Source organism: Bidens hawaiensis, unplaced genomic scaffold (assembly GCF_021521415.1).
Source record: "Bidens hawaiensis isolate Kalapana, Puna unplaced genomic scaffold, B.hawaiensis_p1.1 tig00034602_1, whole genome shotgun sequence".
NCBI lineage: Eukaryota > Viridiplantae > Streptophyta > Magnoliopsida > Asterales > Asteraceae > Bidens > Bidens hawaiensis.
Genome location: NW_027495978.1, coordinates 156,547 through 174,916, shown reverse-complemented (window position 1 = coordinate 174,916; position 18,370 = coordinate 156,547). Strand labels below are relative to the sequence as shown.

The window sequence follows — 18,370 nt, the reverse complement described above, 5'->3', positions numbered from 1 at the left end:
TAGATTTATGGCACATTTCCGGCACGGTTTATATTAAGATTTAGTTTAACATTTTAAAAAAAATTATAACATAAATTGTTAAGTCAAAACTCTATCAGAAATTTCATCAGAAATTCCATCACATTTCTGACACACTTTGTATTATGATTTAGATTTACATACTAAAAACATTACAATTAAAAAATTAAAATTTTGAGTCGGAATTTTCAATGCATTCCCAACACAACTTGTATTATCATGTATATAGCATAAACAAAATAGAGAAAATTAAATTGTCCTTTTACTTGGAAATTCATTGAGAACATACAAAATTGGAGATAGTCATTCCTTAAAAAAACTAAGTCAATTAAGTAGAATGAAACATCTTCCACGGAAAACAAGTTTTGTTGTCTTTTTCCCAAAGAACTTACCTAGCTTTCTTCAAAATTCAATTAATAATCTAGCATGGAGAATGCAATTTCAGCTAGCTTCTTTGTTAGCCTTGTATTGTAGCCACATTCAGTTCTATAAATGAATGTCATTCTCTAAATCACACATGCAATCAATTACACAACAATCATCTATCGGTTTTTAATATATTGGATTTCTTCCGCTTCACTACATTTTTCTGCATACGACATGGCTCTGAAAGTCAATAGAAGTTTGGCGCTTGCAGTGTTTCTTGTTTTGGGAATATTAAGTATGAAAGGCATGTCTCGATCGCTACATGAGGCATCCATGGCGGAAAAACATGAGCAGTGAATGACTATCTATGGTCGAGTTTACAAAGATGCAGCTGAAAAGGAAATGCGCTTTCGGATATTCAAGGATAACGTTGAGTATATTGAGGCATTCAACAGAGAAGGGGGCAAGTCTTACAAGCTTGGTGTTAATGCATTTACCGACCTGACTAATGAGGAATTTCGGGCGTCACGCAACGGCTTCAAGGCTTCATCTCGTCCTAGAACTACAGGTTTCCGGTATGTAAACTTGACCACAGTTCCATCTTCAATGGACTGGAGGCAAAAAGGGGCTGTGACGCCAGTGAAAGATCAAGGCCAGTGTGGTAAGTGATCAAAACACTTATTTATTTTGTGACAACAGTCTTTACTACTATTTCGTAACCATTATAACTTAATACTACGTTGTATAGGATGCTGCTGGGCTTTTTCAGCAGTAGCAGCCACCGAAGGAATCAACAAGTTGTCAACAGGCAACTTGATATCCTTATCGGAGCAAGAACTAGTTGATTGTGACACAAGCGGTGAAGATCAAGGCTGTAACGGTGGTCTTATGGATGAAGCCTTCAAATTCATCATACAAAACAGTGGCATAACGACGGAGACTAATTACCCATACCAAGGAATTGACGGGACTTGCAGCACGACAAAAGAATCGTCCCATGTGGCTAAGATCACTGGATACGAAGACGTGCCTGCCAGCAGCGAAGCGGCATTGTTGAAGGCCGTGGCTATGCAACCAGTTTCAGTTGCCATCGATGCTAGTGGACGTGATTTCCAGTCTTACCAAAGTGGTGTTTTCACCGGAGAATGTGGAACCGAACTAGACCATGGTGTTACTGCAGTTGGATATGGGACGGCGGATGATGGCACAGAGTATTGGCTTGTAAAGAACTCATGGGGTACGACTTGGGGTGAGGAAGGATATAATCGCATGCAAAGAGATGTAGATTCTGAGGATGGACTCTGTGGCATTGCCATGATGGCTCCATACCCAACTGCTTAATATATGATCACTTTGTACTTACAAAGTTATATCTCCTTTTGTGATTTGTCCGGTTCTCATGTACATAAATTCAAGTGGTATTATTGTATGTTTCTTAACTCTCTGGGAATGATTTTATATTCGCAAGTGCTTCGCTAATCTATAGAAAACAAGATTAATAAAAACGTGATAAGCATATATATAGATAGTCACAATAAGATTAAGTCACCGGACATCTATTTTGAACTCTCAAATTCTTGTAGGATGATAATTCGTGAGATCCGATTCTCCAATGTTTCATATAACATGACTCTAATTAAACGGTTATTTATAACATGGTACAAGGCGAACTATTTTCTAAACTGTTACAGCATTAACAATGAGTCAAAAATAAGTTTTCTGCCAAAAAAAACAATAATGTTGCCAATTAATATTCTAAGTTTCTAACAGTGTAGCTGGATGGGACTTGCACTCTCATATATTAGAAAGAAAAAGTCTTATCCAAGACATTGATAATGTTAGACCGAATTTGTTTGCTAGTTTTCGAAAGTATTTGTTTGCTAAGCTGGTATTTAACGTGAAAAGCTGTACGTTGGTTACCCAACATTAAGTTGAAAGTATAGTGCCAAAGATATAACGTAAATTTAGTATATTCAAAAGTTATAAGTTGTATATTGACGTTTTTTTAACCTGTTTTGTTTAAAGCATATCAAAATGGAAGACAGACTCATACAAATATACAATAACATGATGTCTTAGTCAGACTACGTACTACTATTAAATATACACTTATAAACCAATATCTAGTTTTACCATGCTCCAATGTGACACTTAACCATATAATTTTATGTGCTAAGTGTAAAAATTACCCTTGTGATCGGTACTGATTTGTAGGAATCAACCTTATGATGGATTTTTTTGCAGATGTCACCCTCGTGGTCTGCACTTTTGTAATTGGAACCTTGTCGTGAACCAAAAGTTAGCTTTCTTGTGAAAAGACCCTTACGACCATGCAATTCGTGTCCATATGGTCGTTTCATATATAAATTTTGAATCCCTCATCAAACTCACCTATCAAAACTTCGAATTGCCCCTTTTCAAATCATCCAAATTGATAGCTGGATTCCCTCCGATCAAGTTATTTCTACCATACGGCATCAGATTCATCATCAATCGACAGTCTTGAAGTTAATAACTCGATGAAGGCTAAGTTTGCCCTAATTCATCACTCTGATACAGAAATCTTCTCCATGAATCAAAAACCCCAAATCAAAGGTGTTCTTCAAATTTGGGTTCGGTGCAAAGAGGTTGTCTATCAGAACCAGAACAGCCAGTTGACAATGTTAGGTGTTCTTCAAAGTAAGGTTTGGCCATACCACCACCGTTGGCCAGCATAACCACTATCACCACTATATCGGCTAGCTCCATCATCAAGTCTGCTATCGTCAATACACGTAAGTCACCGCTGCCGGAGAAATTATTCGGTTGCATGAAAATACGATAAGTCTCCGGAGACCTTACCAAGTTGTCGGGAGGTTGTGGAAGCCAACGGGTTACTCCCATGTTGTCAAGGGTGCAAACGAGCTGAGCTACTCGAGATCAGGTCGTGAAAAAGCTTGGTTGAGCCAAGCTTAGACAAGCTCTAGCCCGAGCTCAAGCCTAAAAGCAAGCTCGTTTAACAGATTGATGAGCTCGAGCCCAAGCTTCAATTCTCGAGCTTGAGCCGGCTTGCAAGCCTAAACGAATTTTTCATTAAACCTTTATTTAATATATCTAATATTATGAAAACATAACAAAATATTATATATTATATTATATATAAAATTATAATTGAAAAAATATTTTAAAAATTAATTTAAAATTTTAATTAAGAAATAGTAAACGAGTCAGGCTCGAGCCGAGCTCGAACTTGATAAACTACTTATGAGCTCAAGATTTAGAAATACAGATCGAAACAAGCCCAACTCGAGTCCTGTGTAAGTTAAATGAGCCGAGCTCGAGCTCTTTGTAAGTTAAATGACTCGGCTCGTTTGCACTCTTACGTGTTACTAGTTAACCAGTTTGTGTTTTCCTTTGACAAATCAGGCTTTGTAACCACTCGCACAATTCATTGTCTTCTATAGAGATGATAAGTTTTTGAATTTCAAACTATTGTACGTTCTTGATAATGGAGATGACGGGTTAATGTTGATTAAAGGAGGTTGAATATTGAAGAAGATGGAGGTTGTGTATTTTTCATGAGAGTTCATACGAAGATAGAGATTTGATCTAAATTTTGGACTTACAATAATAATAATAATAATAATAATAATAATAATAATTATTATTATTATTATAATTATTATGTTAGGTTTAAAAGACAACATTACTCCGATTTTAAGAGAACAGAAAAACGTTAATTAACGAAAAAAAATCCATCACGTGGATAAGTCTACAAAACATTGTTTACCATTGTTTATCACATGTGTAATTTATAATATAACAATTTTGGGAGTTTGTTGCTTCCCAAGTTGTTATCCATGTTTTATATGCTGTACATATATTCTTCCGTTTTGCTTTCTCAACCTGTGCATCATAACTTTCCACCTGTCCACTGCCTATTCTCTTTTGTTTACACGTTTACAATGACGTGCAGTTCTTGCAGACATCACATATACCCAGTGACTCTCTCTTGCTACAACCGCATAACCGACTCCTCTCCCTCCCTGGCTTCTTTCTCTTCCCACCACAGCTTGCTTCACCACCGTCGAATTCCACTTGGAAACCCTAGGCGGCGTTTCTCTCCTGCTAACCTACTACTGACAGGTGGTAGTGGTTGTCCGGCGGTGTTTTACGGTGGCTGCAGTGCTCTGGTGGCCTCTTTACGCATGGCGTCCATTGCCAGCTTCCGTAATGGAACCGCAAACGGCGGCGATGGTGGATATTCGATCGTGCCGGTTTCCATTCTGGAGCCCTACGTGACGGCCGCAGTGGTGGTGAATACTGGTGATGATGAGCAATCTTCATCATCGACCCACTGGTTTGTAGTCTCTATCCTTTAATTTCATTAGTGATTAAAACCTATATCTCTGTTTTAACTTTTTTGTGTTTCCTGTTTCTGTGTATTGGATTCATAATTGACAAGTGGAACAAACACTCAAGCATTTGCAATCAGAAGATGCATTCGTCTTTTGGTGGGTTTTTTTTTTTTTTTTTAATTTTGTCATAGTTAATATTTGGGGCTTATACCTAGGGTTTATTGACTTTGTAAGTTTAGTATCACGTTTGACCTACGTTTGATTTTTTATTGCCTTTTGTTTGGTTTCTTTCATTTTTTAAATTTAGTTGTCTTTGATTTGCATGTGTTGTGCAGGGGAGGCTTTGTGTAGTCAAAGACTGTTTCCTTAAGGTTATTATTATTTACTAATAGTTAAAAAAGTCGTGATTATTTCTGTTTTTTAATTGTCTTTCCTTGACTTGATTGTATCATCACCTCTTTTTGGCAGGTTAGTGTTTTTGTGGTGTTTGTTGGTTTCAGTTGCAACTATGATAATAGCAACTACTAATATTGATGTAAGTTGGCTATGCTCTTTGCTCACAGCTTTAGTACATGTGAACTAACATTTGACTTTTTTACTTATCAATTATGTAATTCTTGGCTGTGGTTTAGGAGTAGGCATTCTGATGTTATTGCCTAATCTTTTAACATGTTATTCTTATACATAGGAGTATTATACGCGAATGCAGCGCACATCAACACAAATTCTTGACATCACTAAGGAATTTGAGGAATTACTTGAAGAACCGCAAATTAAGTTTAGTTGAAAGGTTAGTCAATATGTATGTGTTCAGTTGGTTATCACTTTAGACCTTTAGTTGCACCCTTACGAAACTCAAAATTGATTACTCTTGCCTACAGAAACAGTTTAGAGTGATGGGACAAGAGGCATTCAAATACAAGAGAGAGATTATGCTAAAAATGCTTCATAAAGTTGTCTAAAGTTGATAAGTATGCATAATAGCTTATGGAACATTAGCATTATTTTATTTTCATACCACTAAGACTTCTGATTGGGTTTTTGATTTAGTTATTTATATTTCTATTTTGCAATTGTTATTTCAAGGCATTTTGTAACCCAATTAGGAGAAGATGAATTTGACTTCTCAAAATTGAACGATATTGTTGAACGATGCTATTAGATTTTGAGCACATAATGTATGTAATTTGTTAATTTGTTCTTGGAGCATCTTTAACTTATAAGGAATGAATTTATGGCGTGACAGTGAACACCATTTGGTATAGGCGTATGTTATGGTGAGATATTTGAGAGAGATTTGTTTTATTGCTTATAATGCATGTGTGGTGTTCTCCTTAGCCTAGGTGATTGTCGTTTTGTTTGGATAGTTTTTTTTGGTCATTTAGGAATTTTTTGTTGGGATAGTTTTTGCTCATTTGATTTTGATATCAACAGCAGCTATAAATAAGCATGAAGTAATGGTCATTGCATATAACACCTTTATTCAGATTATGCATGTCATAAGCATGGTACTGTGAATTTTCTTGACTTATAATTTATAAAGCTGTAAAGTTTTTCAATTTATAAAGCTGGAGGTCACAGTGACACTCCGGCTGGCAGCAACAACGCTGCAATTCAACGCCGCATTGCAGCGGGTGAGCTAACTAGTTAACTCTAATTTTATCTATGGCCTTTGGGCAAAAGTCAAACCAAAATTAGTTTTAATTTTATCATTTATGAGAGTATTCCTATCACAAATCATTCAAATGGTTAACAAAAATACAAAATTGACTTTACATACGAAACTGGAGATAACTGATTTGATTTTACATAACTGAAAATGTGGACATAACTGATAATATATAACTGATATTCTTCTGAAAGAAAGCTCAAACCCATTAATAAATAATTACAAAATAAATTCACATAATTATAATTGTGTTGTGACGTTGTGTGTACGTACATAGTTCTTTTTTATTTTTCCTTTTTTGTATGTCTAACTCACACCCTTAAACCTACTTCTAAATTTATAAATTTAAACAATTCTTTCACACTAGGACTTCAACACTCATCACTCAAAGATACAACATTTCAATTCTTAATATCATTTGAGTTACAAGCGTTTTGCAACACAATTTAAAACAAATTCACTTTTCACATATTTGCTATAATTAAACCTATATATTAAAAAACTAATCCATTCAAATATTATGAAAATATTTTCTATAATAGTTACTAGCAAATATTAACTGATTAACCAAGATGTGAAATATTGATTCTAGGCCAAAAATTAGCCGTAAAACTCACATAATCTTTCCCAAAAAGTGGGCTGCTTTCTTTCAGCTCATTTAGTCGATCGCCAAGATTACGGGGAACAAAATAAGCCTTTCTACTAATAAGAATGTTACCTTACATAGATTCAACTTATATACCTTTTAGTTGTAACAAAACAATGCACCATTTGTCCCAACAACTGATATCCATTCCAATCCATGGGTTTGTCACAAGAGAGAATGCTAATTCAGTCTTTCATAATTCTTGTCATGTGTATGTGTCAAATAACATCTCGAACCGTGCGTGACGCATACATATCACAAAAGCATGACCTATGGACTCGTGACGCATACATATCACAAAAGCATGACCTATGGACTGCTCAGTTTGGTCGTGTGTACGAAACTGATGCAGAACACGAAATGCGGTTCAACATATTCAAGAAAAATGTTGAATTCGTAGAGTCATTCAACTCGTTTGGAGATCGGTCTTACAAGCTGGCTATCAACCAATTTGCAGACCGAACGACGAACGAGTTCAAGACCTATTTTATGGGGCACAAGAAGCCATATAATTTGAAGTCACAACTAACATCGTTTAAATATGAAAGTGTGAGTGAAGTGCCAAGTAGTTTGGACTGGAGGGAGAAAGGGGCCGTTACAGAAGTCAAGAGTCAAGGCGCATGTGGTAAACCATGTTTTATATTTTCTAATATATTATTTTGAAATACATGCTTGAGTTATTTGGTATCGATCTACATAATTAATTTTCTTAATTATCTAATATTTAATTTTATTTTTCTATAACAACATGTTCAGCCTGATGGTTTCTTAAATCTAAAACATTGTTGTTGTAGTTCAAAAAACATTATTATTGTTTTTATATTATTATTATTATTATTTTTTTATTTCGATATACATTTACAGAAATGAGATATACTCAAAATAACTTGTAATTTAATTTTTACAGGAAGCTGTTGGGCGTTTTCGACAATCGGTGCTGTGGAAGGAATTACTTACCTTACAACAGGCAAACTGTTGTTGCTATCCGAACAGCAGCTTGTGGATTGTAACCGAAATGGAAGTGGAGGATGTCTAGGGGGATTTAAGGAAAATGCCTTTGATTATATTGCTAAAACTGGTATAAATACCGAAACTGGCTACCCTTACGATGCAGCCAATGAAACATGCAACATGGTTTATGAGGCAAATCGCGCAGCTAGCAACCGGTTTTGAAATGGTACCGCCCAACAATGAAACAGCGCTGCTTAATGCTGTGTCCCATCAACCGATATCTGTATCCATCGATGCAAGTTGTGACGAATTCAGGTACTACTCAAGTGGTGTTCTTACAAAATCTTGCGGTACAAATTTAACCCATGATGTTACATTGGTTGGGTATGGAACATTTGATGGCATCAAGTATTGGCTAGTGAAGAACTCATGGGGCCCTGAGTGGGTATGGATGGATATATGATGATGCAGCGTGATGTGAATGCCACTGAAGGACTGTGTGGAATCACACTGCGATCATCGTTCCCAACGGCTAAATCGCTTGTTTAAGTTTCTCCTTAATTAGTCTAGAACATTGCAACTCTGATATGATCATAGAAGATGATCAAATTGGTAGAGTAGCTTAAGAACTGATTGTAACAAAGATTATATTGTTGCATTCTGGAATCAAATTACTAATTTTCTCTATTCTTTTTGCTTTTGAATATTTAGCCAAGAACTTACTTGAAATATTAAGATCTTAGCTAGTATAGTAATACGACTCTTTTATATGTTGTATGATGCAATTAGCATTTAGCAATTCATGTTATAGTGTCACTAGTTAATATATATAATACTTCAATAATTTTTAAATTATATTCTCACAACACACTTTAAAATTACACGTAAAAGTATGTTTTGTATAAGTCAAGTATATTAATATCAAAGAAAACTTCAGTAAGTGGCTGCTTAAAAAACGTTAAACTGACATTAACTGTTTGGACCGTTAACTAACTTAATTAACTAAATTACATATAGTAGTACGTGTTCAATAATTAAGACCGACATAATTACATAAATCGATTCGATGTCATAAGGTGAAAAATAAAGAAACCATTGAACCATGTCAATAAATTTTGTTTTCAAAACCATATTTGAAAACATATTTGGATCTTTAATCTTGTCAAGTAAGGAAGTAGTATTCCAATTTATAATCGTTCTTTTTTTTGTGTGAGATGGAGTCACCTTATTCTACATTAACATGTAGATTAATGTATTTATTTGCAACTGTTTCCCCTTTATCGTATTCCTCGGTTCGATTCTTGAACATGTGGTTCCTTCCAATTTCATATATAAACCTTGTAGTCGTAGCTGTTCACATTTCTATCCAAATCCGGTACGTGTAGATTACACTTGGAATTATGAAAGTTTTATCGGAAACATTTAAGCTAATTTCTCCCGGCCAATCCCCGGACAAGTAGAAATGTTTTCTCATTCGGTGAGGGTTCGACACAAAAGGTGTATTCTATCAGTTTAAACTTGAAATGAACATACGATGTGTCGTTCCATAAACCCTTTTTCGTTCCGGCAACGACATAAACATCAAAGTTTCATCTTTTCCTATTTGATCTTAGGTGCCAACATTCACAACTTCATAATTTATGCAGCGGCTTCGTCACGTTCTTTAAATCCATAGTCTGCGAATAAGTGGCCTTGCAATTTGCAATGGTAGCAGTATTTGAGTTCCATTCTCTTGTCTTTTTCCATTTGTGGGGAACCAGAACGGTGATGATCGCAAAATCTTTCCCTGATGTATCGCTCTTATACCAGTATGTTGGATATAAAAGAAAACTAATATAATTTACACTATGCATAGTAAGAACAGAAATCGGTTCTAGTGAACAATATGAATATTACAAGACAATAACGCCAAATATATGCAAGAGTATATGAGGGTTAACACAACCATTGGAGGACCTACCTTGGTGGTAGGGGTGTCGGCCGACTCCTGTGAGAAAATTTTTTTAGTTATATATACGTGATAAGATCCCGACTGACCCTTATGAAATTTTGACACCGACCCCTGTGAATTTGAGAACGACCACCAACATAGAGAATTTAAGATGAAATGAAAAGAGTAAATCAACCATATTTTCTGGTAGCCGGCGCAAAAAAGTATTCTCATGTTGGAGTTAAAGAAGAAAATAAAGAAGATGGCCTAATTTAACATTTTAAGGATGTAACGTGCATATTAACTTTCTTTCACAACCCATTATTTTACCAACATGTCAAAGTAAATATAAAGTCAACAAAATATTTATTTGTACATATTTATTTATTTCTGAGTTTACTTATAAATACCTAATATATTATAAAAGCCGGTATGTTTTTTCCCCAAAATTACTTGCCCATTTATTTAGTATATTATTAACTTTTAGCTTTTAATAAGTTTTTGTTTTATATTTTATATTTTTTAATATATAAATATCAAACGAGTTTATGTTATGACTAGATACCAAAAACTAAAAGCTCGTAGAAAACATCTATAAATATATTGTGTTTTAATTATGGAAAACTAATGTCGTAACATGTATTTTTTTGGTTATATTATCTTTTTTTATAAGACCCAACTTAAACGACCAAACCAGATCGAAAAAGAAATTGTATACAGATTTGACCCAACCCGTTCAATCGAACCGGACCGAAGAAAAATTTATATAGTGATAAGCAACCGAGTAACGACCCAAAAATTTTCCGACCCCTGTAAGAAAGTTTCCTGGATCCGCCACTGAACACAACCATAACCTGCGACTTAACGTTAAACCGACATCAACTGTCTTGAGCATTAAACGATCATTAACTAACTTAATAAACTAACTTGCATATAGTAGTGCGCGTTAACAAAGATAATTAATGACCTAATTACATAGATGTGAATATTAACACCATTAGTTTCTCCATTATTGAGTTGTTATTTAAGTTGTTATTTTTTATCTCGTGTATATATTCTAGGGCTTGTAACAACTTTTTGTGTAATGAAAGATTACACATTTCTCTTTCAATTACATGGTAGCAGAGGTGTCATAGCTCCCCGATCATTCGTCTATGATTCTTTCATCTTCAATTTCCTCTGAATTCTGATCTAATTGATTCTTTTGTTCATGTTCATTCGTTCAATTTCATTCCTGATTTTCTCAATTTTTTTCATTGAAATTGGTTTGATTGTTCTATTTCATATCTCTTCATTCAAAACTATCATCCTTGGGATACCATAACCTGGTGTCAGGATTACCCCTCAGATAGTGAAGTATACGTTTAACCGCAGTAAGATGAGTCACTCGGGGACTCGATTGATACTAGCACACAAAAAAACAGCAAACATTATATCAGGACGAGAAGCAGTTAAATACATTAAAGAACCAATCATTGCTCGGTAAAGGGTAGGATCTACAGTATCCTCCAATTCGTCCGGTGACAAATTGTGACCTACGGGAAGAGGCGTCGAGGGGATTTTTCCGGCAGTTATCATGAATCGGTTGAAGACATCGTTCACGTATTTCGTCTGATGAATAAAGATTCCCTTGTCAGACTGATGAACCTGCAATCCTAAGAAGAAATTCATCTCCCCCATCGAGCTCATTTCAAACTTCATCTGCATCGACTTCTAAAATTCCTTACACCTGGTTTGTCGTTTGTTGAACCAAATATGATGTTATCGACATATATTTGTAGAAGGAGCAGATCATCACCAACGTTTTTGTAAAATAAAGTGCAGTCCACAGTTCCTCGCTTGAAGCCATTATCGGTAAGATGGTCAGCAAGTTTGTCGTACCAAGCTCTCGGGGCTTGGTGTAGACCATACATGGCCTTGTTCAATTGATAAACACGGTCCGGATTATCTGGATCTTCAAAACCAGGAGGTTGTGAAACAAACACCTCTTCATGAAGTTCCCCATTGAGAAACGCACTATTAACATCCACTTGATAAACCTTAATGTTTTGAAAGCAGCATAGGCCAAGAATATTCGTATAGCCTCCAATCGAGCAACTGGAGCATATACTTCCGTGTAATCTATGTCTTCTTGCTGATGAACCAAATATGATTTCATCGATGTATATTTGTACAAGGAGCGTCATCACAAATATTTTTTGTAAAATAAAGTGCAGTCCACAGTTCCTCGCTTGAAGCCATTATTGGTAAGATGGTCAGCAAGTGTGCCGTACCAAGCTCTCGGGGCTTGGTGTAGACCATACAGGGCTTGTTCAATCGGTAAACACGGTCCAGATAATCTGGATCTTCAAAACCAGGAGGCTCATGAAGTTCCCTATTGAGAAACGCACTTTTAACATCCATTTGATAAACCTTAATGTTTATGAAAGCAGCATAGGAGAAGAATATACGTATAGCCTCCAATCGAGCAACTAGAGCATATACTTCCGTGTAATCTATGCCTTCTTGCTGATGAAAACCTTGAACAACCAATCGTGCTTTGTTTCTTACAATTACTCCACGATCATCTTTCTTGCATTTAAATACCCATTTAGTTGGAATTGTCTTATTAACACGAGCAGGCTGGTCAATAAGATCCCAAACACGCAGTCTAGCAAACTTTTGCAATTCTTCTTGCATTGCTTCTACCCATGAAGAGTCTTCAAGTGCCTTATGAACATTCGTAGGTTCCATCTGAGATAAGAAGCAAGTGTATTTTGAAAGATTCATAATTCCTGATGAATGCATATCGGCATATGCACATAATACAGTTGCATCACTAGAAGTGGCAATCAGGTGACGTGTTGGCACACCCACATCAAGATCACTAGTGATGTTGTCCTGTGGATGATAAGTATGAATCTGAAGAGTTGGATTCGTTGTCTTGTGGATGATAAGTATGAATCTGAAGAATTGGATTCTCAGGCACAACAACATTATCAACTAAATTGGTCAGATTCTCTTCAGGATCATGAGACGATTCACCAATCTCATGTGTTTTTTGGAAATGGAGCTGAAGAGGAATCAACAAAATAACCATCATCTGACGAGATAGAAATTATATCAGATGTATCAGGAAGATCATCTTGTGGAGAATCATCATAATTAATACCAGAAGATCTTAGAGGTAAAAATTGATCTTCTAAATAAGCACGTACCAAGTCCTCATCTGGTTGTTCAACTATTTGAGTGAATGAATTAAATAAACTCTCATAGTCGAACATCCAACAGGTCCTTTACTAACGAGAGGTGTGGTGTATCTTTGACAATCGACATGGTACCATTCCTCTACACAACCCAAAGTAAAGTTAAATACACGTTTCATAGGTGATGCGCAACCCAAGAAATATCCTTCAATCACTTTTTCTTCAATTTTTTTCCGCATCTTTCTTCAACATAGTACAAGGACTCCCAAAATGCTCCAAATACTTTAAATTAGGATTTCTCTTGTTCAGAAGCTCGTAGCTTGTCATTTGTAGCTTCTTCACAGTCAGAACACGATTAAGCGTATAACAAGCAGTATTTACAGCCTCGTTCCAAAATTGAACATGAAGCTTAGAATCTGCTAGCATTGTTCATGCAGCTTCAATCAGTATTCTATTATTTCTTTCTGCAACACCATTCTATTGAGGTACATATGGAGCACTGTATTCCCGATGAATTCCCTTTCGAATACAGAAGAAATATAATACATTGTTTTTAAATTCCGTACCATTATCACTTCGAATACGTCTCACTTTGAGTTTATACAGTGTTTCGATCTTCGTGATTAGATTTTGAACCAGAATAGATGTTTGATCTTTTGAACTCATAAATAACACCAAAGAATATATTGAATAATCATCAGTGACAACGAGACGGTACCAGTCACCAGCAATACTCGCACGATTGAGAGGACCAAACAAATCCATATGAAGTCATTCCAAAGGAGTATCAATGGTATTAATTAACTTAGAAGGGTGTGTCTTCTTTTTCTGTTTGCCCTTTTTGCATGCAACACAGTGCTCAGACAGTTTAAAATGTTTTAATGAAACCCTATCAAACAATTCATTAGCAATAAGATAGTTCATCTTTCTGACATGAATATAACCCATACGTTTGTGCCACGGAATCGAGTCTTTCTCAGTTGCTTTAGAGACAAAACACGTTTCGACAGAACTAGATACCTCAGAAGTCATATTTAACACATAATTATCATTTGATCGAGGAGATATCATAACTACCATATATTCTGGAATTACGTATTTAGGTTTAAGTATTATGCACTCCTCATCATTAAATAAAGTGGTGTACTTCTTATCACAAATTTGTGAAACACTCAACAAGTTGTGGTCAACTTTGTCACAATAATTAACCTTCTCAAAGGTGATACACCCATTTGACACATCTCCTTCTTTTGTAATCATTCCACCCGAATTACCCGCAAACGTGACATACCCTCCTTGTATATTCTTGAAATTTGTTAAGAGGTTAATGTTGCCGGTAATATGACGAGAGCATCCATTATCCATTATCCAGTTTTCACCAGAAATAGTCTTGGATGAACTCTGCACATAGATGAAAAATGATTAGTTCAAAAAGGCAGCCCATGCCTTAGTCTTGGGCACCTCTTGAGTTTCACTTTAAGTTTTAATGTTTAGTGAATCCAAGTGTGGTTTAGCCGCTTGTGAATAAGTCACAAGTCGTTTCAACTTTCGTCTCAAGTATGCAGCTTGAACTACATTTTTTTTTCACGATCTTGCAAATTGGTTCCGTAGGAACAAATTTGGGCTTTAAATTACTTGATTTTTTATTAACATGAATCGCCTTGAGAGGATTCACATCAGAAAACATAATATGTCTTTCATCATCAAAAGACATTGGTCTTTTCAAAATCTCCTTAATCACAGGAATGGGTTTGGATTGTTTCTTGATAAATGGATGAAGATTTTGTGATTTCTCCAGTCCATAATTTCTGACTACATGACCTTGTTCACCACAGAGAAAACATGTTCTCATGTCAACACGCTCACGTTGTGGTTTAGCAGAAACTTGTGCAACAGAAGGTTGATGAAAAACACCAGCAATGGGACCTTTGTCCAAATCGTCAAACATCTGAAAAAAAGGCTCAAACTTAGGATACAGCCAGAGGCGGCTCATACTAGCCCATACAAGGGCACCCTTAAAAATGGCCCGCATAGGGGTTGGAGTTTGAGTTAGCGTATTGAACCACACTTGTCCTTCATGACGAGCAAGTTGCAAGTCTGGGAACTTCTCGTTGAGCGGACGGCGAACCATGGTTATAGGAACCACTTCTCCGAAATCCAGAAGAACTTCTTCCTCCACTCATATACGCTGCGGGGAGGCTCGGTACCAAGTATTCCTTTCAAGGTAGTAGAACAAGTAAACAAGCTACCCCGCACATTCATCTTGTAAAAAACTGCAAATTTGTCCACGATGGGTTGTTTTTCGACTAAAAATATTTTTCATATTTCTCATTTTGTCCCCCCTTAACTTGACCCTTTTAGTTAATTGGTCACATAATATTGCAAAAAAGGAACTAGATATTAATGCTACGTTCTTTAAGCGTTAATTAATAAAACGCCAATGTTGGTACTTTTATAATCAAAATAGATATAATTAGTATTTCCACAAATAAACGTGATGAAAGAAAGTTTTGTTTTTTTCAAGAGAGCTTTGATATATTTTTTTGTTATTATTACAAATTAAAATGTTTTTTTATTGAGAAATATTTAACAAAAAATGGCATTAGTCTATTAAGTATTCCTACTAAATTGTACTTCTTCTTTTCTTCTTTTTTTTCTTTTTTTCTTTTTTTTATAAATAATTACGAGACTTGAACCCACACAATTTAGAACAAAATATCTTACGCAACACATTGTTATGGTGCCTGTAAGGCTTAGAACCTTTATATGATATACGCATAATTGTGTAAATTGAAGTTGTAAATGAAAATGTAATAGTTGATATATTTATTATCACTAGTTGAGGTTTAAATTTATTGAAGTCACATACATTAGTTATGATAATATGCATTTAGTTACAATATATCAATCTTTTATCATTATCATTATTATTTATTTATTTTTGAAACGATCACTCTATCATGTTTTTATTGAAGGCGATCAAAACTACATTAATGGAGAGTAATTAGTGTTAAATATTGTAGGGGAATGTCACTAATTAATTGGCAAATCATCTTTCGTATTAAATATTGAAATATATTTTAGTGTTAAATTAATAATTAATGCTGATCGAAACTACATTAAAGGGTCGTGAAAACGATCGATTTAAGAGCTTGGTCTTACTTCACTGTCGAGAAACGAAAGAAGTCTTTCATCCCCAAATATAACTCAGACATAGCTCCCTTCTTTTTGGGTGTGAAGCAGTGCCAAACCAAAATACCCAACAAGCATTAGCTCTTTGTTGGGTATACTTTTGATGGTTTGTACTTAGTATTATGTTAAATGGGTCTTTTGTCTGGCTATGTATGTAAACCGAGATCATTAAATGATCTCGGTGGGCTTTGGGCTTTATGTTGGGCTAGGTTGTTATGGTTTCCCTATATATAGATGATATGTATAGGTTTTAGGGTTGGCTGTTCACATCATCGTTGTTGAACGAGTATTGTATGTTCAACTGTGCTTAAGAACCCGACGTTAATACAACGTGTGTTTTGAAGCATCCTTCTTTGTTCTTGACATATTTACTTGTTAATCTTGAATCATCTTACGATATATTCCGCAATATCGTAGATGTGTGTTGATATCATATTGAAAGATCCATCTACGGGACTTACAATTGGTATCAGAGCCTTTTGAACCATTCAAGGCTCGGGTTTGATGTCAACGATTCACGATTTTGGTGTTTTTGGTGTTTTAGTTTGGTTTTTCCAGTGAACAGTGGATCCGGGAAGAAGGAGTATTATTTTTGGCTACAGATTTGGTATTTTTGGAAACAATTTAAATCCCATCAATCTAGGGATTTAGTTGTTGCACAAAATACTCTGGTCAAACGAGTCCTCGGGTGCCCTTAGCTGTATTTCACAGTTTTCAGCTAGATTTGACCGTTTTCAGCTCTCATACAAGGGTTTTTGGCCAAGTATGAGCGTTTTCGGCTTAAGACTGGTATTCTTGGCCAAAAACAAGTGTTCTCGGCCAATATTAAGTGTTCTCGGTCAAAATTATGGGTTCTCGGTCAACGCTCTCTGTTCTCGGTCAACGATTGGTTCTCGATCAAAGCATACTGTAATTTAAATTTGGGCCTGACAGATCTTACCTGGACTTTGATTCTTAGAATGTAGAACATTTGGACTTACTAAATTGAAATGGATCAAATAATTAGTACTAATGGATCAACCAATGCTTCTCTTCATCAAGAACTGGACTCCATTATGGGAACCACTACTCGCGTACCCCGTCTGTTGTCTCATGAGGGGTTTAGCGAGTGGAAATTTAGATTCGAGAAATATGTTAAGATGAAAGATGCCAAAATTTAGAGAAGCATAGTTAGGGGTCCCCAAGTCATTACTTACCAACGTGAGAATTCTGCGGAAATTTCTGTGAAACCTGTTGCGATGTATAATGACGATGATCTTGCTAAAATAGAAGATGATGAAAAGGCACTTTCAACTTTGACTATGGCAATCTCACCTAAGATTGCCCTAGGTTTTAGAGAACTCCAAACTGCTACGGAACCGTGGGAAGCATTGATTGAGGTGTATGAAGGGAATGAAGACATGAAGAGAAGTCATCAAGATCTGCTACGACAAAAATTTAATATGTTTAATCATGTTCTGGGAGAGTCATTAGAAACTCAACTTCATAGGTTCATTGCTCTTGTGACTAAGATGAGATCTGCAAGCATTAATTTAACAGCTGCTGAAGCAAACAATAAGTTGGTGAACTCATTTCCTCAAAGTTTGGATATGAATGTTGCAGTTATTAAAAAGACAAAAGACCTCAACAAGCTAACTTTGTCTGAGGTCATGTCTATCATCAAGGCATGTGACATGGACGACAAACAACGTGCTATAAATCATGCAAACTCCTACGGCGCAATTGGTTACAGTGTTGCCTCCAATAATGCACTCATCTCACAAGACAACTTCTCAATGTTCAAGACTACTCAGGGACAACAAAAATTTCAACCTTTTCAACCTCAAGCCAACTTCTCTATGTTTAAATCCACTTAGGGTTAAATTCTCTCCTGTCTCACCACAACATGCACCAGTTTTCTTTGCTAAACCTGGTCAACCTCCTGCTGTTAATGCTCAGCCTCAATCGTCTAGTGTTTCTTCTAGTCAGAATTCCAGTCAGACTCCCGCTATTTCAAAAGAAACTCAAGAGAATATCGCTTTAATGGCGGGATTCATGAACTGTTACAATGCCTTCCTTGTGGGAGATTTGGTTCAA

The 18,370-nt window shown here is 35.7% G+C and overlaps 1 protein-coding gene, 1 long non-coding RNA gene and 1 pseudogene across 4 annotated transcripts; all 3 read left to right on the top strand.

Moving 5' to 3' along the window:
• Window positions 1-367: 367 nt before the first annotated feature.
• On the top strand, window positions 368-1,725 carry LOC143586287 (senescence-specific cysteine protease SAG39-like). Its single transcript, XM_077067860.1, has 2 exons — window positions 368-1,045; window positions 1,133-1,725. Exons 1-2 carry the CDS (start codon window positions 742-744, stop codon window positions 1,723-1,725), a joined length of 897 nt encoding a protein of 298 aa, XP_076923975.1. The 5' UTR covers window positions 368-741.
• Window positions 1,726-4,732: 3,007 nt separating this feature from the next.
• On the top strand, window positions 4,733-5,957 carry LOC143586286 (uncharacterized). Of its 3 annotated transcripts, XR_013144685.1 has the most exons (4): window positions 4,733-4,877; window positions 5,057-5,256; window positions 5,410-5,511; window positions 5,609-5,957. It is a non-coding gene; the product is annotated as an uncharacterized LOC143586286 (long non-coding RNA). The 3 variants fall into 3 exon arrangements; XR_013144684.1 differs by having other exon boundaries at window positions 4,733-5,256; window positions 5,413-5,511; XR_013144683.1 differs by having other exon boundaries at window positions 4,733-5,256.
• A 1,439-nt stretch (window positions 5,958-7,396) lies between these two features.
• On the top strand, window positions 7,397-8,209 carry LOC143586284 (thiol protease SEN102 pseudogene; annotated as a pseudogene).
• The last annotated feature ends 10,161 nt before the right edge of the window (window positions 8,210-18,370 follow it).

What these genes read in the sequence shown, in the direction of transcription:
- LOC143586287 (XM_077067860.1), top strand. Translation starts at nt 742, where the DNA reads ATGACTATCTATGGTCGAGTTTACAAAGATGCAGCTGAAAAGGAAATG. An exon ending in GAAAGATCAAGGCCAGTGTG is followed by an intron (nt 1,046 to 1,132) that starts GTAAGTGATCAA and finishes TACGTTGTATAG; the next exon opens with GATGCTGCTGGGCTTTTTCA.